The 23597-nt window shown below is 53.8% G+C and overlaps 1 protein-coding gene across 1 annotated transcript in view; it reads right to left on the reverse strand.

Annotated features, from left to right (window-relative positions):
- Positions 1–40: 40 nt before the first annotated feature.
- LOC119096897 (sperm-associated antigen 6) overlaps positions 41–23597 on the reverse strand; it is a 78085-nt gene continuing 54528 nt past the window's right edge. Inside the window, exons 10-11 of the mRNA XM_037219889.1 lie at positions 923–1068; positions 41–498 (exon numbers count right to left, since the gene is read on the reverse strand). Coding sequence (XP_037075784.1) covers positions 348–498; positions 923–1068 — 297 coding nt within the window. The 3' untranslated portion in view covers positions 41–347. The remainder of the gene's footprint in view (positions 499–922; positions 1069–23597) is intronic.

The raw sequence follows: 23597 nt of genomic DNA on the forward strand, positions 1-23597 counted from the left end.
GAGCGGACAACCTGCGGCGCCAAACGGATGTAACAGGACGGTCGTACCGATGCGTGTATTCTCAAGACTTTACAGTGAATGGGTAACGCATTCGATTTAAGAGCTAAATTGAAAGACTAGGCACGAGTGACTAGGAAGGACTGTGAACAGGACTGATGTGAAGCGCGCATGTCGGCCGGAGCGGCCGCTCTGTGTAGACAGCCCGCTTGAGTCCGGCACGGACTCGGTCGGTCGTGGCGCCACCTGTCGGGCCGCCGGTGCATGGAGCGGCTGCTCTGTGTCACCGGTCGGGCCCGGCACGGACTCGGTCGGTCGTAGCGCTGCCTCTCTGGCCGCCGGTGCTGCCCTCAGGCGGTGATGCCGGCAGCGGCTGCGGGCGGGGCCGACGGGGCTGGTGGGGTGTCCTGCTGCCAGTCCTCCCGCGCGCCGTCCGTCCAAACGGGCTCGTATGTCTCTAGTCGCTCCAGCAGGTGTTCCGAGTAGCCGGGACTGTAATACCTGTCGACGAGTGCCGGCGGCCGGGGTCACGCCGGCATCCCTCATTAAAACTTAGCGCATACGCTCGCAGCAAGCAAGTTGTTGACCAGAGCAGAACGCTGTGTTAAAGACAAGCGCAAGGATTGCGCTGTATCGCGTTAATCGTGCGCCTGCATGATACGCGTTATTTTACGCCCACTGAGGAGACACACCCACTTACTCCCACTTAGACTGTGGTAAAAGCAGGCGCCTGACGGCCAAACGTGCCAATCCGTTCGCTCCTAATGCAAGCAGGAGAACCCATTCACGAGGTTTGGCGTGTTGGATTACGTAGCGCTTCGCTCTTCTTGTTGATCTGAATCGCCAATAGTTCGGCACGCATCGGATGGCGTCGCTGTTTAGAGGCAGCAACTTCACCAACATGCCGGGAGTAGTAACACCTCACCTGACTATCTCCTCCGGGAAGCAGTTGTTGATGGTGTTGATGTACTCGCGCAGCTCCGTACCGGGCTCCGCCTGAATTTCCTGCACCTTGCGCAAACAGCCAGAGGTGACGAACTGACGGCGCGACTGCGGGTCGTGCGGTAGTACCTGCGGTGGACAACATATGGCGATAGAGACGATACGGCCGACAGCCGCACGGCGAGTGACGCTCGGGGTAGCCAACAGTGGAAGTGCGACCCACCAGCTGGTTTAGGTTCGCCCTGACTTCGGAGCGGAGATACCCATGTAACGCTAGGTGGAAATGACAGAAGGTGGAAAGGTGGAAAGAGTGCTTGTATTAATGGGTAGGAGGAAACGGGGAGGGGAGAGTCCTGAGTGTACAACAGTCGGATGTAACGTGGTAAGCGAGCGAGCGAGAGAGAGAGCGAGAGAGAGAGCGAGAGAGAGAGCGAGAGAGAGAGCGAGAGAGAGAGAGCGAGAGAGAGAGAGAGCGAGAGAGAGAGCGAGAGAGAGAGAGAGCGAGAGAGAGAGAGAGAGAGAGAGAGAGAGAGAGAGAGAGAGAGAGAGAGAGAGAGAGAGAGAGAGAGAGAGAGAGAGAGAGAGAGAGAGAGAGAGAGAGAGAGAGAGAGAGAGAAGAGAGAGAGAGAGAGAGAGAGAGAGGAGAGAGAGAGAGAGAGAGAGAGAGAGAGAGAGAGAGAGAGCCTTGTGAGGTCAAACAATGATTGCGTTCGAAAGACTGATGGGTACCAGGGAAGCTGGAGCATAATTCTTCCGACCAATTGGTGCTGGAAGGGTCAGCCAATGTCGGTTATCTGATTCCCTGGTCGTCGCCAGCTGAGCCCACAGCTTGGCAGGCCACCCGACCCAGCGGCGGTCGATCAGCCAGGGGGACTCTGGTCTGGCTACCGTCCTGCCCTGCTCCACAGCCAGCTGTCTGTCCCCGCGATCGCATAATCACAGCCGTAATCGAGATAGACGCCCGGTGTTATCGCCGCGCTGCTCCATCATGAGGCGCTCGGTCGATGGCTGGATGCCAAAGTTCGGACGGACCACCCAGCTGACGGCTGATCGGCCGCCGCTCCATGGCCCGGCCCCGAGCGATGATTTCGGGTCACCGGGTGAGGGCTTCCACTCCCGTTCCAGCCGACGTGTGATAAACCAACACGGTTACCGCGAACCGAAGCCACCTTTACGGCGCCCCACGAATCCCGCAAACTGGTCACTTTTACAGCGCCCCACGGCTCCCGCAACCCGAAGCCACTTTTACAGTGCCCCACGAATCCTGCTAACTGAAGCCACTTTTACAGCGCCCCTCGACTCCTGCAGCCGGAAGCCCCTTTTACAGCGCCCCACGAATCCCTCAAACTGAAGCCACTTTAACAGCGCCGCAGGAGGTACGAGGGTTGACAGCCCCATGCAATGACTTGAATTAATATGGATAGAGCATTAGGATAAAAACGTGCGCGTTGTTCGTGGTCTAAGTTATCTACAGAAGTCCGGAGTTTTGGTTTCATACCACCTCCCGGGTCATAAGAATGGCCTTAATGGGGCCATACTGGTCTTGTCTTTTATTATTAAAAAGGGAACGTGACGCACGTCCCTTTTGTGTCAGTGACCGTAATGGCCGTAACAGCGCTCACGGGCCACGTCGCAACCGGGCCATGGCATACCCGAATCCGCGCTAAGGATTCCGACGCGCTAACTCATCGGCCTTTGCGCCCCCCCCCCCCCCCCCACACACACACATAAAGGAGCAATTTTAGGTGAACTAGCTTGACGTCTGATGATCCCTCGCCCTCAGACACGATAGGGTGGATAAGGCCTTATCATAAACCTTATTTTGGATGAGTAAATAAGGCCTGACAGCACTGACAGCAAGATCGATTATATTTATATAACAAACCAGTCACATGATTGCAAACAAGTTAAACGTACCATCCATTTAGCAGGCACTTGACTGGCATGACCTTGGCAAATGGGTGACTGGTCACGATGAAAATCTTTTCGGACTAGTCCTGAGTAATAAAAGTGTCGATAAAGTCCGTGGTAAACTAATCAACAGGATGGCTTTCCTGGCTACCAAGTTGCTCGAGAAACGACCTAGTGCGAGTCTGCCGGTCCCCTCGCCGAGCGATTTCATATAATTAAATTCGATAAAGATTTCATATCTAGTAACGCCTTAACAAATATTTGCTCTACGTTCGGTTCCTCCCTCACCCATGCTTTACCAAGTACAATTATCACTCGTAGTGGAGAGCGCAAGGATGCTGCCATACGTTTGGTGGGGCAATGCACGTGTCATGCGCAGGTATGTTCAGCCCGCACGGCACACAGCGAGGCCTGGGTGCTGCCGCCAGCAGCGTCCTCCGCCGTGTACTGGTAATTCACATGAGAAACAAGAGTCAGGACAAACGATGCGCTGTCTGGGCGTAACGAGGACGCCTCCCATTAACTGGGAGTGGCTCACTAGCACAGGCCAGCATTGCGGAGGACCCGTGAGACCGGGCGCGTGATTTGCCGTGTCTAACGAGGACATGGGAAAGGCCATGTCAAAACAGTGCTCGTTACAGATCCCGAATAACCTTGCCGATATCTGTTCTTTACTCTACCCATCGTCACAAACAAGGGACCGAAAGCCAGCCCTAATCCAAAGCGGCGCATAGCACGGTATTTTAACACCCAAATTAGAAAATGGATCTGCCCAAGCCGCCGCATTCCCTTCTAAGAACGACACAGCAGGTAAAAGAAGCACACAAACATTAGTATTTCCGTTTTAGTGGTGATGATCTATGACAAAATAGAATACATGAAGAGTGAGATAATGAAAGCAGTCAGCGCCAAACTGCCAAGCATGACGGCTGACAAGCAGCAAGCACCAATGCTTAGGCCAATCTGGCACTAAAGCTTCGGTGACAATATAAAACGATTGCTATGTAAGAGATGATCAAGGTCAAGAGATGCCCCGGTGAAAGTTGTCTGCCAGGCAGCAGCTCCAACAGCCACCCAGCCCGCTGCATGGGATACGACTTCCGAACAAACACGGGGTTTTCTGGACGGCAAAAACAAGATCACTCTCAACTATAGTCGCTCAGGCGACTGACTTTCACGGTACCACAGGCGCTATCTACAGGCGATCACAAGTGGACGTTTTCAGTGGGCTTCGAGGCATCCGAAGCATTCTGTTGATGGCGACACCGAAAAGCACTGAATAAATAATCAGCTCTTTGTAGGCATCACACGAGGTCAAACTGTTGTCCACTTTCCGCCGTCGTTTGTCAGTTATAAGGAGATGTGACTCTCTACGCATATCGGATGTTCACAACCCACCCCACCGCACAGCCTGCCAACACGGGCAGTGTCCGGTCCCGGCCGCCCTACCCTCACTGCGTGACGTCACCGGCCTGTCGCGGGCCGAGGCCGCGGACTGACGAGCCGGTCACGGCCGCGTCGCTGCCGGGACGGACGCCGGGAGTCGCTGTGGGGAGAGGCGGCCGGACGAGCGTCCGTCGCCGTCAGCCCGGCACCGGTCCGTCTGCAGCCCGGCCGGCCGAGCGGCTGCCGGAGCGGGCCCCGAGACCCGGCACCCGCCGGTCCGCGGCCCGTCGACCCCTCTGGCCGGCGGACCGCCCCGCTGAGGCCTCCAGGTCCACGTGGCGATGGTGTTAGTCTTGGTCGAAGGATGCCGACAACTTTTAGTGTAGAGAACGCGGACAGACTTCGGTGACAAGTTCGTCCGTTCTCGGGCCGGAGCTCCGTCTGAGATAGAAAGCGAAGCCTCCGTACGCGTTCGGAGAATACCGCCTGTGGTGACCAAGTATAGCGGACGTGTTGGTCGGGCGCAGCCGCGTCGTGAGGCGGGGCCGACGCCAGCCTGTTTACTGGACGGCGGATGTGATGTTGATCCTATCAGAGCTGGGGAGCGCACAGGCAAATCCTGGGGGCGACGAGTGACAGCGCGGCGGCGGCCGCCTCATCAGTCAACACCTCTATCACGACCAGTAAACGCCGCGCATCGCGGAACTTCAGATTGGCATATCCGCATCCCGCCGCCCGGGCCTGTTGAACCGCCCGGTCATCTGCGCACTAGGCCTGCGCCGGCTCTGCGGTGATTCCCGGTCGACTCGCCGTCGAACTTCCCCGCGGTGGGCTGCGCCGCCGGAGACATACGCATAAACAGTTCCAGGATGCAGTCAGCTGTCTTGCTGAAGCAGAGAGGGTGCTCCACGGCCGGCCGGCGATCAGCGGCCGCAAGTCCGCTCACAGCAACCCGGGTTCCGTCACCCGGATCCCGCTCTAATGGGGACGCGGCTGACGCTGACAGGCAGGCGGTTCGTGTGGCCATCCCACGGGGCAGGCGAGCCAGGCGGCAGGACACGGGGCTTCCCCGCCGGCCGCCACCGCAATAAGACAAAAACGGCTCCCGGGGGCACAGCACCAGATAAGTACCTTGGAAATGACCTGAGTAGAGTAACAGCGGTCGCTCGGGGCACACTTCATTGCATCGACCCCAGCGCGACAGCTGACTGAGATTCTGCTTTTGCAAAGGTCGCTGGGTAAATGCCTTTTCCCGCTTGGGCATTCGGGCAATGTTGGCGGAGATTTCCGCGTAAGCAGTGCGTCGTCTGGGATCAATTAATCCTGTGAGGCTCTCCCAAAATATGCATTCTTATTATGTCAATGTATATGTGTGCATACACACACACACACACACCACACACACACACACACACACACACACACACACACACGCACACGCACGCACGCACGCACACACGCACGCACACACACACACACACACACACACACACACACACACACACACACACACACACACACACACACACACACACACACACACACACACACAGTAGCTTTGCAAGTTTTACCCATCAAGGAACGACTTTTCGAAGACTCGGCGCAATATAGCATGAAGAGACGCGACAGCAATGACATTCTACGTCGATTAGTCTCGGTGCCTTCAAGCCCGACCATCTCGCTCGGCTGAAGAAGTGCAACATGTCCGTACCAATGACTCATGCAGTGAAGACCGACTGCAAGGGCTGATCTGACCACGGAGCAATGGAAACTCAATCAAGGCAGCGCGAGCATTTGCTAGCTTCTTTCCTGTGCGCACTATATAGATGCAGCACATCAATACCGGCGGCACAGACGGCACTGGAGCCGTGCTTCTGCTGACCACGTGGGTGCCCTTTTCGTCACGCGCAATGCCAACCTGCACTGGACAGAGTATTAACAGGAATCAGAACGGTAACCGCAAGTCAAACCTTGTGCACCGATATACGTGTCACCTTCATACTGGCGTCGGCGCGAGACTTCCAGAAGTGCAGCGGCTACCTCCCATTCCTTGTTCCTTGCGCGTCTGCTTGTGTTGTACGTGCCCGCTCATTGGCTCTTCTGCTGTCCATCGCCTGTCTGGTATCTGTCCACTGTGATTGTGCCTGTCGACTTTTGAGTCGTGCGTTTTAGTCTTCCTTTCAAAATACCGGGATCGCGCAGGTTTGCGTAGAAACATCGGAATAGATCCTTCATTTGGGGCCACGTACAACAATGCTCTCGATTGCGCCAAAAGGAATATTTTGCTGTCCCAGTTACGAGACGGTATGCAGCAGTGATAGCGATGTTGTCATTTCGGTTGCAATCTTGATGTATGCGGTATACATCAGTCATCCATTGGTACAGATTCCCAGCATTAGTTCGTCAAAGTGAGCACAACCAGTAATGACGGAATTTATGCGCAGTATAACATAGGCCATCAAGGCCCCTTGACAAGTTGCGCGAAAATTCTGCAGAATGTGAGAGTTCGTCTAGCGACGGAGCTTCCACAGGTGCGGTGAAAACATATTTTGCATTTTTGGAAAAGTGAAGCTAAAAAATCGCTGGCGAGCAACGAATTCCTAAATTTATGTGATAACGCCTTAATTAAAGCAGCAAATCAAGAAAACGTACCATTAATATCTGCTTTAGGTGATGAACTTTCAGTCACAAGGATTATAAAATTCTAGTCACGCTGGGTAAAACCCAAAAGTACTACTCATGCTGTGTAGTTGCGGGACTAGGCCACAACATGATTCTAGGCGTCGACTTTCATAGTGAAAGAAATGCCCTTCTTGACTTAAATAATCAACTACTGAAAAAAGATAAAGCGTTTGCCTTAATAGACAAGATAAAGCCCTTTGCAGCAAAAGCATGGCTGTCAAGACGAAGAAACAAACTTATTATGACTATCGGAAAGCATACATCTGTGCCCTAGGCCATCCGCCCGAACGAAACGTCAACCGTAAAAAACAAGACTGCTGGAAAACAATCCGTTTGAACTCAAAGGGCCTCATCTCCACACTTTGAGGATGAGCCTGGGATTATTTTACCCAATGCGGAATTTCAAAGGTAAAAAAACAAAAGCATTTATTCGGCAATAGTTTACCTGACAGGTAGACACTTTTACTTGAGAAAGGGTCAAATCTAGACAAAGCTCCATTTCAAAAAGAAGAGCAGATTAAAACTAACAGTGTAGAAGCTGAGCAGCCAGCCTAAGAGCCGAATGAAAACGTGAAAATGTTCAATTTAATGCACATATCAGAGAAACGACTTGGCCGTAAAAGATTCCGAGCCAACGGTTGCCCACGTCACAAAAATGGCTATAAACACGCCAAGCAATCCACCTATTGCACAAAAGTCATATTCCGCGGACACAAATGGCAATCTCGGACAAGTATATACACGATATGCCTAGGGCAGTTATCATCCCTAAAGGTATATCCCCTTGGCTGTCACGTGTGATTGTGGTGCCTAAAAAGATGGCGCTTATTGTATCTGTGTGGATTCCGCAAAATTAAACGCCATGACAGTTGTACCCGTTGCCAGCATTCCCAATGCTGCAGACATTCTCCAATCGTTAGAAAACCCAAAGTCCGCACGTTTTTGGACCTGAAAGCTGGATTTTGGCCAGTTCCTATCAAAGTAGAAGAACGCCGACACCCAAGGTGAAGCGTGACATCGGTGCCCAGACACGGATACGTCGGAGCAAGTGGATTATCTAACCGCCTTCGCGCCTCAAACCAAGGTACGGCCATCAAAGTGCAGGTCCCGATTCATTCGTTCCAATCAAGCCGCTGGATTACGGGATAGGAGTTGATTATTTAGCTTTTGACATTTGTACATGCTAGAGAATTCTAACCGACGACAGCTTTGCTGCTTATCACAAGGACGCCTTGAAGAAGCTGTCAATATCACTGCTCGTATTTTGAGAACCGAGAAAAAAAAAACGCAAGCCTTTCTGCACTTACCACGATGTAGACAAACGCAACCTCTGCCTTCTGTGTGGTATCTGCTACGCTTGTGGCTGTGACCACATCACCGCCTCCTGTTTCGCTCACCACCGTTATCCCCGCCCTCCTTGCCCTGAACCCTGTTGTGGGTTTACATTAGCCCTCTGAAGACCCTTCCGCCTTAGTAGCAAGTCACTTCTAAAAGGTTGAACGCCGCTGCACGGCCTACCTCCGCCAACCACAAAATCCCAACCTCAATCACCCAGACCACCAAGCCCCAGAAATTTAGACAGACTCAATCCAGGAAGACGCTACAGTAGACGCCAGAAGAAGACCGGAAATGATCCCGAATGTAGATATTTGTCCTCATCGCCGTTCTATCGGTAAGACGTCCTGATCTGGCACATGCCACACGGAGAGTCAGCTGAGCCGTGTGCGTCAGGTCCACGCGCCATGGCCGCCGTCCGCAGGAGCATATCGCCCCTGCACCAGCAGTTGGCCCAACCGTGCGAGCTCCGTCTGAGCCCCCTCACACACCCTAAACTTCCCTCACGCTCCTCGTCCCGGCCCCCGCCCCCGCCCCCGGGCACACATTGCCCACCAGGGGCCACCCTACCGTCACTTTTGGACGGCCAGGGTCTCCTCAGCGGACGTGCCGGGACCCTCTCGAGGGAGCCATTACGCCCACGACGCCAGGCGCTGAAGGCTGGCCGCGCCGCGCCCGTCCGCGCCCGCTGCGCCCCCGATATAGCCGTCGGCGATGATCAATGGCAGGACGGAGCGAGCGGTCAGCGGCGCAGCCACGCCCCGGCTCCGCATCAGGGCGGAGGTCCGACCGCGTCCGCCCGTCAATACTGCACGGCGGCTAGCGCTTGTCGGCCAGAGACTTGGCCGGGCGGCTGGGCCGGCAACGGGTCCAGAGCGGCCGCTGTCGAGGGCGCTCAGCGGCGCCGACGCACGAGCGACGCTCATCCGGCCGCACCGTGCCCGGCGCCGTCACTCCGGGCGGTCCCCGGACGGGACGTCTGCTGGCGACTGGGTGTCGGAGAGCACAATGCCAGAGTACCCTGGCGGACGCGCCAGGGGCCACGAAATCCAGTTACTACAGGTGCTCGAGGGCAATGAAACATGTGGTACGGAGCGCGGCCAGCCCGTCGTGCAGAGCGGGCCGCGACTGCCTCCACCGATGGATGTGTCGATGATTGTTGTGTCCCTTGCCCGCTACGTGAGTTTGAATATGTTACGGCGCGTGTTGGTGATGCGGCCGCTGGTGCGGCCGCCACCGCCACCGCCAGCGTCGATGGCCGTCCATCGGCGGCTATCGACTGTCTGCCGGCGCCGAGCGGCCGGGCCGTGCCCGGTCACCGCCTGGCACGGCCTGACCCAGCCCGGCCCGGCCCGGCCCGCCAGCAGCCCCGGCGGCAGTCGCCGCGCCGGCCGGACCGTCGTCGCCGGTCCGGGTCACCGCTCCCAGTGGCGCCGCCAGCTGTGACGGCACCTCCGTTCCGGGTCACCGCCCCCTAGGGCGGCAGCACGCCCTGTGACACCGCCTGCTGTGACAGCACCGGTCGGCGGCCGTCACGCACCGCGGCAGGTGAGACCCCCGCTCGGGCCACAGCGACGGCTCAGGTGAGGCGATCGTTCGGGCCGCAGCGACGACCCAGGTGAGGCGACCACTCGGGCCGCGGCGGCCCCTGCTCATGTGAGGCGGCCGCTCGGGCTACGGCGACTGCTCAGGTGAGGCGATCGCTCGGACCGCGGCGACTGCTCAGGTGAGCCGACCGCTCGGGCCGCGGCGATGGCTCATGTGAGACGAACGCTCGGGCCGGGCGGGGCGTCCAGCGGCCGTGCACGCCTGACGTTCGAGCCGAGAGCGTCACCTGCCTACCATCACTGGCTTCCAGGACACGACCACTGTTCGTCCAGGCGGCCATCCGAGCCGCTCACACGTGATATGAACATACGCTGGCAACGCTGCTAGCAGCGCGGTGCAGGCGGCCGGCCTCGTAAGCGGTGTCCCTAGTGCCCACGCCTCTGTGTTGGTACACACGCAGCATGCGTGCGCGATGAAGACAGTTCTCTGGCAGCGGCGTGGCGTCCGCCCACACCGCGGAGCCGTACCGCCTCCGCGGGTCGGGGAACCGAGCGGTAATGCCTGTGAGGGGACACTGCGCGCCCGCCGACGCGTGCCGCAGCGCCATCGGTGGCTATCGGTGGCCATCGCGCCGTTGTGGCGCCGTGACGGGACGCGTGCGGCCGGCGATGACCGGCTGTCACGGCGGAGGCACACACCGTGCGCCGCTGACGCGCGCTGGAGCGTCAGCCGGCGGCCCGACCGCGACAGCTCACGCGAGCCCTGTCGTACCCGGGCCGCGAACTGCTGCAGGGGAGGGGGGGGGGGGGGGGGGGGCAGAACTGCGTACTGCCGCCGGGCTATTTCAGTGTGAGAGCCGGATCGTGGGCACACAGCCGATGCTGCTGGGAGTGCTGGCTATCGCCGAAAATAGCCCGCGTGGCGAGCTATTGCACACCATTTCAATCGTAATATACGTGACATATATACTTTATATATATATATATATATATATATATATATATATATATATACATAAAGTATATAAGTGAGGCGATCGCTCGGGCCACGGCGACGGCTCCGGTGAGCCGACCGCTCGCGCCGCGGCGACGGTCATTATACACATATATGGACACTGCAAACGTCCCTATACATACATATATATATATATATATATATATATATATATATATATATATATATATATATATATAAAGCGCGACCGGCCGGCCGGCCGGGCGGCGCCGAGGCGGGGGCACCGGCGAACTCGGCGACCCGGTGGGTTTGCTGACGGCCTGGTGCCCGGCGGCCGGCCGCCAGCCATGGGCGCCGACCGCTGAGATGGCTGCGGTGTGTTAACGAATGACGGCGGCACCGGCCCGGATCGGTCGGTGAGGCGGACGCCGCCTTCGCACCCTGCCCTTTCCCGATCACGACACGGCATGGCCGAAGCTGCCACAGGGCCGGCACAGCACGGCCACGGCACGGGCAGTCACAGCATGTCGTCGACGGCGGGCCAGGCAGCGGTTGTGTACCGCCCTCGCGCTGACGGCACGGAGGTGACCGAGTTCCAATGCTGAGCAGAGCGCTGCCGGCAGCGTTCTCAATGCCCGGTGGGAACGAACCAGTTCCAACAAGTCTTGCTGTACTTTGGGCCATTTCGGCGTCAGCGGGTGACGATCGGTCAGACCCGGCCGGTCCCAGTGACTGCCGCCGCCGCAGTCCACCGTCCCGGAAGGCACGAGGAGAGGACAGCGACAGTTCACGTCCATTGGAATGGACAGCAGGCCATAGAATCTTGAGCATTTCTGACACTATTACGAACCATGTTTCAAAACCACCTAAACCTAAACCGCCTGTCGCAATGCAAATATCCCAGTGAACAGCTTACCCCGATCACGACGATTTGCCAGCCCCGCTCGCACCCATCGTTTAAAACACAACATTCCCGCCGGTCTGCTGTGTCCGCTCACAACACAAGTGCTATTATTGCTTTTTAAATCGGTGGACTTGGCCAGCGATTCAGTGCAGTGATTCAGTTTGAATCAGTAGACTTAGTGGACTTGTTCACCTTGTGTACCGGGTACACAAGGCGAACGGTATCGTGTACATTGAACACTGGTCGAGGTAGGTACAAACTTTTGCTATTTGAACGCCTAAGATTAAAATCTACGTTGACCATCTCAAAACACATAGGTGCTCCTTGAGATAGTTTGAATCGCATTCTTTTTCCTATCTTGCCATACAAATTGTGTAAACAGAGAAGGAATACCTCGCCAAGCCGCACAGTTCCGAAAGCAAAGAGAAGCTAGATAGAACATCAGGCTGGGTGCTCAAAATACTCATCATTTTCAAGCTGGGTATTTCCAACGCGGATTACAAGTAAAATATATATATATATATATATATATATATATATATATATATATACGCGTATATACATGTATATACGCATATATACATATATATATATACGCATATATACATATATATATATATACGCATATATATATATATACATATATATATATATATATATCTATCTATCTATGTATCTATATATACTTCAGGATTTCAAGTCAAGACATCACAAATTGACGCCTTGGTTCCATAGGAAATGTGGCATCATGAAGGAGTCAGAAGATGCTTACATGCATGCATGCCTTACATATAACATTTTCTGCACACCATGGCCAATATACCAGACCGATGCTCCACGCAGGCGTATATAGCACGTAGGCCTCTCAAAGATAACTAAATGAGGCGAACATGTCAATGCTTTCTTAGCAATAGCTTACATGTTTTCAGTCATACATATTCACGGTAGAGAAGCCCCCTGAATGTCGCCAAACCCTCCAAAACAAACCGTCCGATCTTGCCAATCCCAAAGGGTGCAGTACGTCTGAGTATTTTAATAGCATAGCACAACATTAGCCCTCACGCACGAAAACATGTCACCCTGAAAGTCAATGATGACAGCAGAGGTCAGATCAAGGAACGCATGGTCTAGAACATTTTCCATTTGCATTCCATCTTTAAATCGTAAGCTCGATTGCATCTACACGCATCATATCGTACTAACTAAATTGAAACGCATGGGACGCACGGTCTAGAGCATTTCCAGCTTGCATTCCATTTTTAAATCGTAAGCACGATTGTCTTTACGCACATCATGTCGTACTAAATTGAAACCAGCGTGGACGCCAATCAACTAGGTAACTGTTGGACGAAAAGGAACGATATGGTTGAAAAAGGGATTTGGGTATTAAACAAGAACGACGTGCGGTACAGAAAAACAGCCTCAAGCCAGATCGAAGCAAAACGTTCCGATGGAATAGCCTCACGAGCGGTTGTCTTTTATGGGGATACTAATGAGTACTTCGTGAAACACCTTCGTTTGCATACATTTCGCAATGAATGCTGAATGCAGTGTGTGGCAAAACGTCTTGACGTAATTAAATCCATGGGCGTAAGAACAGGGGGGGGGGAGGGGCAGGGGGGCCATGGCGCCCCTACTTTTCAAGGTGGGGGCAGCAATGTTAAATGCCCCCCCCCCCCTCCACTTTTCAGATTAAGGTTGTATTTGGCTTACTTTTGCACTTCATCAAAGATGCATGCCTGATTTACCTAGTTCACCAGCCATCTCCCTTAAGATGCGTCATCTTTTTCGTTTGCTCATTGACCATCGCTTAGTGTTACAGCCGCGAGGCGTTACAGCCCGACGCCGCACGGCATGGAGACTGCAACGCCGGACGTCGGGGCTGTTATTGCCGACTTACGGGCACGCATGTTCAGCACCATATTACGTAGCTTTCTTATCAGTAATCAGCTTTGACAGGATCTTGAGCATTTTAAGACGAACATGGGTTAGCCATAATAATAGCATTAGGAAACCTATTTCAGCTACAACCTACAGTCAGGAGAACTCAATATCTCTGAAGAGCACAGAAAAAAAAACACGGAACTGAAGTCTATGTGACAACATGGGACTCCCTGCGATGATCAGGGATGTTGTTGCGTTAATGAGGGTTCCTGTGCTGATCCGGGGCTAACTGCGCGGGTCAGAAGACCTCCCGTGTCAGGAATGGGAACAATGTGATACGATATATCCTTCTAATGGCCTCCGGATCGACCAGGAGATCCCGCCCCCTGCCACCAGAATGATGGCAAGAAGACACTTCGCGGCGGGACGGAATGGCCCTTCAGCCCTTGACCGGAAACGGTAATGTACCCCTGGTGTTCTACTCAAGAGGCCCCTTGCCCGGAAGGAAATAAGGGGTCTCATTATTGTTAAGTAGAGTGGGGCTCTCATTATTGTTAAAATAGCGCGGATCGAAACGAATTAAAGCAGCGAGCAAGCTCATGCCATGTTTGCCTAAGAACGTTCATTTTTCAGAATGTATTATTGAAACAAATTATATCAAAAGGCTTGAACATGCCCGCCCGCAAACTCGAGAGCAGAGACAAGGATCGTCTGGGTTGCAACTTCCGTAAAACCGAAAAGTTTCGGCCACTGCAAGTGCCACCAGGTGGCGGGCGCCTTGTTAATCTGTCTTCTGGACAGATGAATATCTGCGAAAACACGAAAAATAGAGATTTTATTTTCACTCTTCCAGTTCAACCACTAGATTACAGCCCCGCTTCGCGGTGCTTTAGGGGCCAATTCGTGCTTTTCATCAGTCTAAAAATTACACACGTGAAATACGCCCTCAGAGTGCCTTCTAAATAAGAGATCTGATATCATGAAGCGTCCAAGGATACTGTTTCAGAAGCGTCGTCATTTTCGTCCACCCGTTGGCCACAACTTAACACGCACTCGGGTGGGGGTCAAATTGACGCTCTGAATGTTTTTCCACAATAGTTTCCGAACGGCGCGGCGTACCCGCGCCAAATTTTGCATAGCTGTAGACAATTGAATAGCGGATCGTTTTGCGTCAAAAATTTAGATTCCCCTTGTGAGGTCACTGACCTATGGCAGGTCAAAGTCAGGCCATGGTTTCAGCGAAGGCAATTTCTAGGGAATTCTTGAATCTGATCCAACAGTGGAGTGTTAGACGAAGCCATACATCTCTGACATGCTTCCTTAGGCACCACAAATATTGAATGAGCAAATTACATTGACCTTACGTCAGGTATGAAGGTCACCACAAGTTGAAAACCAACCTGTTTTGTTACTTTAGGGCTTGCTGTATGGGATAGTTTCTGGTGCTCATTTCGAGATTATTGCTAGCAGGAACCGCATTATACATCCTCCATGGACTTCCTAGAGGTCTGAATGGGTCATTGACCTAAATTGACCCAGATCAACATTTTGTTTTAGGAATATACTGCCTCGCGTAATCTTTGTCGATTAGTCAAATGCAAAACACGAAGCAATCTTGTATGATTTTGGTCACCTTGACCATCAAAGGGTAAAACAAAGTCACTGGCCTTGAATGAGACTGTGAGCTTTTGCCTAGAAACGGTTATCTAAGTTCTGGGGGCACTTTGGAGACCAACCTGAAACTTGACCCTGTTTGACCTTTTCTGACCCGAAGGTCATGATCTAGGAACCTGAAACTTTGACCTAAGTGAGTTCACGTACAGGTCAACACACCCTAAAAATTTGGTGTTTCTAGCTTTCTTAGTTTTTGAGATCTCAGGGGATCAAATTGCCCCCCCCCCCCCACCCGAGCGAAGGGCATCTAGCGGACCACCCGGGCGCGTGTAAATATTAGCTGCTGGGCCGATGCTGCGCGGCCTGCGCAGACTGCAGCGCCTGGGGTCGACGCTTGCATTTCTAAAATTTTGGAGTGCGCATGCTCAAAATTACGTCACATAGCTTGTATTACTAGTTGATTTAAGTGTTTAAAGGTAATCATTTCAGAAGCGTCATCATTTTCGTCCACTGGTGGGCACGGCTAAATAATGGCTACTATTGGCTGAATATGTTCTCAATGTCTGTAGAGCCCAGGACAACTTTTTAACAAAGCTTATGAATTCTATCAGTTTATAAGGAGTCAACTAAACATTGTTAATTAAGAGCGCCGGTGATTTCTTCCATGCTGTCGTTCAACGCCTGATTTCTGCAGTTTATTTACCTCAAAATGCAAACAGAATTGAGCTAACGGTAGCTCCTGGTTTCTGTTCTGGTTACAAGGTAAAAATAACAATAAAATGAGAAAACCGTGTCACTTGAAAACAAGTAAACTACATCCGGGGATTTTGGGGGGATCAACATAAGATGGGCTTCTGTCAACCTTGTGTTCCTCCTTGGCAAGACTCTGGCTACGCTCGTGCCCACACATAAAAGCAAATCAAGTCGCTACGCGTTGCATGATGGGCAATGAAGCGTCCGTTGGGCCAATTCATACTTAAGGCAGACAGCCTCCCGGAGGTTATTTTTCTGCGGTGGTGTGGTGTAAGGGGAAGATAATTCGGGAAGACACTGTTGCAGGTGTCCAACACGTGTTTCATGCACCATGTAGTAGTAACGCTGGTCCAAAAGTATGCAACAGAGCAGCCATACGATCAGTTCGCAGTCAGTCATGCGGGAGACATCCGCGTCAGAGCACTGGCCACCGACGGTGGACAGGAGCAGGCCCCAGACAAGGAACATATGACCGATGGACCTTATTATGTGGCTTGATTCTTAAAAGAGCATCTCCAGTTTTATGGCTTTTGTTACATTGTTTTTAGCAGTTTCAAGCTACCGAATTTGTTTCCACCTAAAATGCTGCGACAAGTCTTATTCTCTTGAAAGGCAGCCTGCGAAATGTGGGCGCATGAAAAATATGTCGCACTGTGAGCCATCGATCCACTTTCAAAATTCTCACCAGCTTTTATCCAGGCCGTATTTTGGCAACTACACTGTGGGGGCAGATGCTTCCTTAATGACCCAAAATACCTACCCGGTCGTGGAATTTCGCCTCCCCAGGAAAGACAATGTTAAAATGGACGAATAATCTCGGGAAACTGGATAGCCTTATTTGCCAAATAGCAGATGAGTCGAACAGGCCAGATTGTGCAACAGTGATAAACAGCTCTAGATGCATAGCGAGCATAGCAGTCATGACATTTGAATAAAGAGCATTAACAACCTCCATCCCTACCCCCCCCCCCCCCGCCATCGGGCTCGCCTTCCAGAAAAAGTTCCTGAAGTACACCCTGAGCTTGGCCCCTCACTTTTTGAAACGTTCCTACGCCTATGATAACATCTGAAGATCATGACGCGAGAAAACCCGAAGATCATGAAGTGAGGAGATTTGAATATCATGACACGAGATCTGAAAGGCACGATGTGAGGAGATACAAAGTCATGACGCGAGATAGCTTGAAGATCATGACGTGAAGAGATTTGAAAATCATGACGTAAGAATATCTGAGGGTCATGATGTGAGATCTGAAAATCGTAATTAATGACATATTGGTATGCGGTGTAACTCGTCGGGAATTTGTGCTGAAAAATAATCGTGCATGGACACACCATGTGTCACCATGCATGGACAATATGCTCCAAAACCAGCAATATCATCAAGTATCCTACTGTGTGACGTCATACTGACGAAACCTAGAATGACCCAAGCTTGACTTGACCCACGATGAGCCTGCAACATGGGCTCGCGCCGCAACATTGCAACTCATGCAAGCACATGAAACATGCATTGGATACGCCTGATAACCATCACAAACTGTGTAACGGTATCAATACCGAGGCCTCTAGATATTAAGCTGTAACGTCAGCGTGGCTTTACCAGAGCTGCACTGAATAAGAAAGCAAGAGCTTAGCCATGAGCTCTTGATTGATAAGGGACTCGCCAGCAAGCCGCAGCCTGCATCTAGTATTCCTGTGCATGATCCCCGATCTGGAAACAAATAGTCGTTACCATCGGTCATCAGTGACGAATATTCATTCGCCCCTACTCGGCAGACAAATCGAAAACTGTCTCAGACATCTGGCAATGCAAGTTTTAGATCCCGGACCACCGCTGCATTTGGTTTTCAGCATTCGAATGCAAACACAAAGGTGGTGCTAAGCTTCGCTTCAGCAGTTCGCCAGCTACACCGGCACCGCATCACCCGCTACACCCGGTGAACGTTATCTCAGCATCCGACCAGCCGACTGAAAAAATCGACAGCCCCGTGACCCTCACGCAGGAACGTCTGACGTCACCGATGACGCCACAGATCGCGTGAAGTTCTGAAAACAAGAACCAAACTTTCGACCGACTTCTCAGCCTTTAAGCCACCTAAATAACGGAGCATAGTTTTGCAACTGGCATCAAACAAAAGATAGCGTTTTTACGCTTCATAGTACTACCACAAGGATGACAAGGGCTAACAGTTAAGCTTGGAAGGAGAAGTCAAGGTAAGACCAGTTCACTGCATGTTTTCGTTGTTTTTGTTTTTGTTTTTTGCTTTGCGGTCTACATGACGTACGATAGCCGATGTAGTCAATAGCCAAATAGTGTCCCGTTCGGCGAACTAGAGGCGGTCGAGCCGGCACACTGCAGCTCCCTCTCTCACTGGAAAAGTGTTTTTGAAGTTATTCCACAAAGACAAAGAGACATAAAAATTTCAGGCCAACAAAAGCATTTGAAAGCTACTGTCATCTAAGGGAGGGTGCAATTTACGAGACTTCGGCTGAAGCAGCCTCGTACTATTCTCAATTCGCTACAAATGGGACACCATGAGCCGGCTTGGAAATTAAATACTTACGACCAGCTTAGAAAAGACGGATAACACAAATCGCTTTCGTTCGATGCTTATAATTTGATATCACATGACCTCCGTTGATGACCTCGTGTGATTTCGTGCCGTATTACTGATCCTGACAAGCACGAAGTCAACCTTCTAGATGAATCATATCACAACCACCAAAACACAGTAGGAAAGTGTGAATCGTTGCATGTGTAATCAAGGTTGTGTGCTCGCCTTTGCTGGCGCTATCACAGCCCGTGATGGCATATCGCCCAGCAATGTTCTTTTCCATAGTTTGTCAAATCATCACCACAGTTTAAATTTTGGTGGGCCTTCCTGGCACGGCTCGACTTCGGAGGTTATTCCAGAAACCCACAGGGAGAGGCACTTCTCAAGAAGGTCGAGGCTGTAGACCATTGCATTGATGTTCTTTGCTTAATGCAGTTATTAAACTCACTGAGCTTCTAACCACAGAAACTTGGATAATTTCATAAGTCTTCGTCAAATGCCAGTGATCTATATCACTGCAAGTTTTTGTGAGATAATAGAATGCGCACGAAATCAAGCGTTGCATTGACCCATTCAAGAGGCACAGCGTGGGCAAAATGCGCGCGGGACGGTAAGCAGCACGGTCGTAACAACACAAAATGGTAGCTGCTCCGATTCCTGAAGAGGCATGAAAATCCACCTAGACAAAACAGAAGCATGCGTTCATCGGACGTGGTGTGTTATCATTGCCGCCATTGCGTCACCTTTGCGCGAGACAATTATGGCCCTCCCGCCGTGACGTCACGGACACCATTCCCTACGTCTGGAAGAACGTCATCGTCTAAAGCCCCAGCGCTGTGAGATGCGCCTGCCATCCCGCCACCGCGTCCTCCGCAGTTCAGTGCCGCGTCACCGTCACTCCGACCGGCGCCAGCTGAACCGACCCCGACAGCGCGCCCACCCGCCGGGCCGCCGGCCCGGCTCAGCAGTTCGGTGCCACATCCCCGTCACCCCAGCAGCGCGCCTACCCGCCGGGTCACCGGCCCGGCTCAGCAGTTCGGTGTCACGCCCCCGTCTTCCCAGCAGCGCGCCTACCCGCCGGGTCACCGGCCCGGCTCAGCAGTTCGGTGCCACATCCCCGTCACCCCAGCAGCGCGCCTACCCACCCGGTCACCGGCCCGGCTCAGCAGTTCGGTGTCACGTCCCCGTCTTCCCAGCAGCGCGCCTACCCGCCGGGTCACCAGCCCGCTTCAGCAGTGAAGTGGTGCGGCCGTCGCTCGACCCTGCCGCGCCGCCTCACGGACGTCCCAGCTGCCGGCGGCCGGGCACGTGCGTCACAGGGACAGCACCAGGCGCGGGCCCGCGTACAGACACAAGATGAGCCGATAGGCCTGTCCGTGACGTCACGCACCACTGCATGCGTCACCGCCGGGCCTTGGCCAACGTAGCGACCAGGCTTTGTCGTAAAACCCACGCACCAGGACACTCGGCCGCGCGCCACTTCTGTCGGCAGGAACGCCGGCCAGCTGGCGACCGGAGGGCAGTGCCGCGCCGAGCAGGACGCCCTCTGGCGTGAGCGTCAGCAAATCGAGACCAGCCTGGCGAGCGACGCGTCGAACGCGATCAGTTGACGTCGTTTCATTTCGCTCGGCGTCGGATCAGAGCACGCCTAAGCTCGGTACGTCGTTCGTCTCCATTATCTAAAGGCGGCCGATGATTTCGTGAACATACAGCCAACCGCCGCCGCCAACGCACCAGGTCCACCCCGTGCAGACGCGCCGACGACGGTTTGAACCGCCAGCTCGCGTGACACGTGGAGCGAGAGGCGACGACTGCAGCGAACACCAGAGACTTGGGCCGCCACGCCCACCGCCGGTCGACAATAAACCAGGCAGCGCAAATAAGCGCCCAATTGACCTTAACGCCGCCGACGCGACGGGGCAAAGTCCCCGCCGGTGGCAGGGCACGCATGGCAGCGGTTGTGAAACTGGTGGGCGGCCGTAGCATTGATCCAGCGGCGTCTGCACGTGCCATCGCCGGCCCCGACCCAAGGTCGTCTGCTTCAGGCTGGCGCTCCATCCCGAAATTCAATACGAGGCCCGATGATTATCAGATATGCCTAGATAACGGTTTGATTAGCTATCACGACTCGACACCATTCACTTTCATAATCTGTCACACATCACGCTTCATTCATGAACATCTATACCCATCGATATTCCCGATTTCCATCATTTCTAATGGCGCTGCAGCTTGGCACGAGGCTGAACGGTACCGGTGGCGTACGGATCTGAAACACGCGAGACCAGCATCCGCTCGGGCGCCGTCTCCGCTCAGCCTGCCTGTGTCTGACGCTGCCGGTCAGGCAGGCGTGACCTGTGGTGACAGCGCACGCCCCGCCGGGGCGACCGGCCAGGCCGGCACGGCAGCGATGACGGCCCGGCTCGCGGCCGGTCCGGCTGAGCTCGAGCCACGCTGCGCGCCGCCACCGGTCGAGACACCCGCCACCGCCGCCATAGACGTCCGGCAGGGCGCTGGGCCCTCGCAAACACGGCCTCGCCGGTGCAGGGCTCTCGTTCAGACTATTCGATGGACAGTGGAAGACAGTGGGAGCCCATAACAGCGAACAGCGGGCACTATTATCGAACCGAGCATTTGGAAGTGTCGTGGCTGCTGCAGTATGCAGGCAGGCTTGCATCTACGTAATGATTTTTGAAAGGGTTGATCACCGAGTCGATGAAAATCACTCCGTGCATCGTTCGATCTTTCGCCGATTTAAGTTCGCCGTTCACGTCTAACTGAATGATAGATGCATTAAACACTTATCGGCGCCGTAGAACCATATGCGAGCATATCACTGCTGTCATCAATTCAGATCGCACATTAGACAGGAATGCCGTATCCCGTTTATATGGTTTGGCTGACGCCCGGACTATGATTTGTTTCATTTACTCGATAGCCCTGAAAATTGCCCAAGCGCGTCGAGAGCCACACTCCGACTCAAACGGATGACGCGTACCACTAAATTATCATCTGGCATGATTGATCGCACTTGTGCTCCGGCGTTACGAGGGCTGAAAGCTTGCACGCTACAGCGGCACTTACGGTGATCCAATAGGTGGAAGATCCAGCTGATAATATTGGTTTAACAAATTGAAAGGGACGCCCGTGCGATGCAAAAACCTTTCATCCCATAACGCTTGACGTGCCGTATAACACAGAATGTTGTTTTCACGAAGCGACCATTGCTAATTATGCAGGAACGTTCCAAGTCGATGCATTGCTAGCAGCCCCCCCCCCCCTCCCACAAGCGGCAGCAACCCACCAATTACCACCGCTCGCTTGGAATTCGCAAATACCGTCCAGCTGAAACAGCATCAATACTGCGCCCCGCTGTACCGATCCGTCCATGACCATGTGCCGACGTCCATGATCGGCGTGGTCCACCCAAACGATCGGTTCGCAAAGGGCAACGCCGCATAAGCAGCGCGAATCGATCTCAAATGGACCCACGCACCGTGTGCACACCTCTAAGCACCGACCCAGAACTGCACGTTAATGGACGTCGATGGCACCGTCTATGCCAACAATTCACCACAACTGATGACATTATACGTCAGCGATGACGTCATATGTCAGGAGCCGCGGCCACGTCACGCCGCCGGCCAGTGACGGCGTGACACGCAGCCTGTACGCGGACCACCGGTCGAATGTGCGCGATAACCCTGGTGACCGGCAGAAGCGGCCACCACGGAGCAGGCTAGTTCGGCGCCGGCGCCGCGCTCACGACGCGCAGACGCAGCCGCGCGTGGCGACAAGCGAGGGCGCGCCGGCACCGCCGCTTCACCGGTTATCTGTCGCCCGGCACGTGCACATCGCGTGCTTTTTGACAGCTGCGGCGTGGCGTGCGCGTCGGAGCGGCTCGTTTCGCGCGCAGCGGTGACTGATGGATGGCGCCGGCCGCTGATGTGGCGTGGCGTCACCACCGACGTGCCGCCGGCCCGCCCGGCGACCGGCGAGACAACGGCAGCCACAAATAGCGCTCGGCCGGCCGGCCAGGCGCCGGTTTCGATTCGCGGCGGCCGCGATAAAGACGGCGTAGGCGCCGACGGCGCATCGATCGAGAGCAGCGCCGCGCCGCCGACGCGCCGGGCCCGGCCGGCCACCGGCGGCGTCAACACCCGGACAGCGGCTGTGCGGACCGGACAGGGCGACGCGAACGGCAGCATCTGTCTGAAATGGAGCTAGTGCTGTCACCGAGGAGCGGCCGCACAGGTCGACCTCCGCGATAGTGCCGTCCTCCTTACCAATACAAAGTCAGACAGTTCAGCTGCGGATCACAACAAGCACCGTGGCTCCACGTGATACTATAAATCGATTACCGGACACTTGATCCTTACGGCCACGACTATGTTCGTATCCACTTCTGTGAACTGTTTTATAAGCCCTCGCCTTACGAACGTTTTCTTTACCTTCCTTCTGCGAGGAGGTGCCTCCTCTTCCCACACTTATCATCTCGAACATCAGGCACGCTCAAACAAGATGGAAGACCGCACTGGAAAGCTCTTTTCAAACTGTGTTAAATATGTATGACTTAGGAAGACGGCATCGTATACCTCATGAAAAGCGCCATCGCATGGGCTTTGCTGGACGTCGACAGGGTTGACCTGTGATTTGTCATGTGAGGTCAAAGAGGCGAAGGCTTTTGTTTCACTGGTCAGTCCTGTCAAATCGAGAACTGGACGCAACGTCAATTGGGAAAACAGTGCTCGACAGATCCTCCAAGGCTGCAAAATATGTGTTACGCAGTTTCTTTCACAGGGACCTTTGCTGTTGCCCACTTTCGATGGATGATAGAGCTAAAACACACATCGGCTGTATTGGCTCCCTTGCCAAAAACAAAGGCACCGTCATCATGCGTCGGACGCAGTAGTACCATGAAGATCCTAATCACACTGACGTCGGGCATGCCACGCTACCAGGCGCACTGCATACTGCGCTCACAGCAGCCATGACTCACAGCTCACTAGTGACGTAACACCGAGTGATTGCGCTGCGTAGTAGACCCGAAATCCGAGAATGTTGTGCCGACGCCGATTCGGAACATTCCCGGGCGGAGCCATTGGCGGCCCGAGGGTTTGCGGACTGGA

This window comes from Pollicipes pollicipes, unplaced genomic scaffold (assembly GCF_011947565.3).
Source record: "Pollicipes pollicipes isolate AB1234 unplaced genomic scaffold, Ppol_2.1 Scaffold_4295;HRSCAF=5057_pilon_pilon_pilon, whole genome shotgun sequence".
Classification (NCBI taxonomy): Eukaryota; Metazoa; Arthropoda; class Thecostraca; order Pollicipedomorpha; family Pollicipedidae; genus Pollicipes; species Pollicipes pollicipes.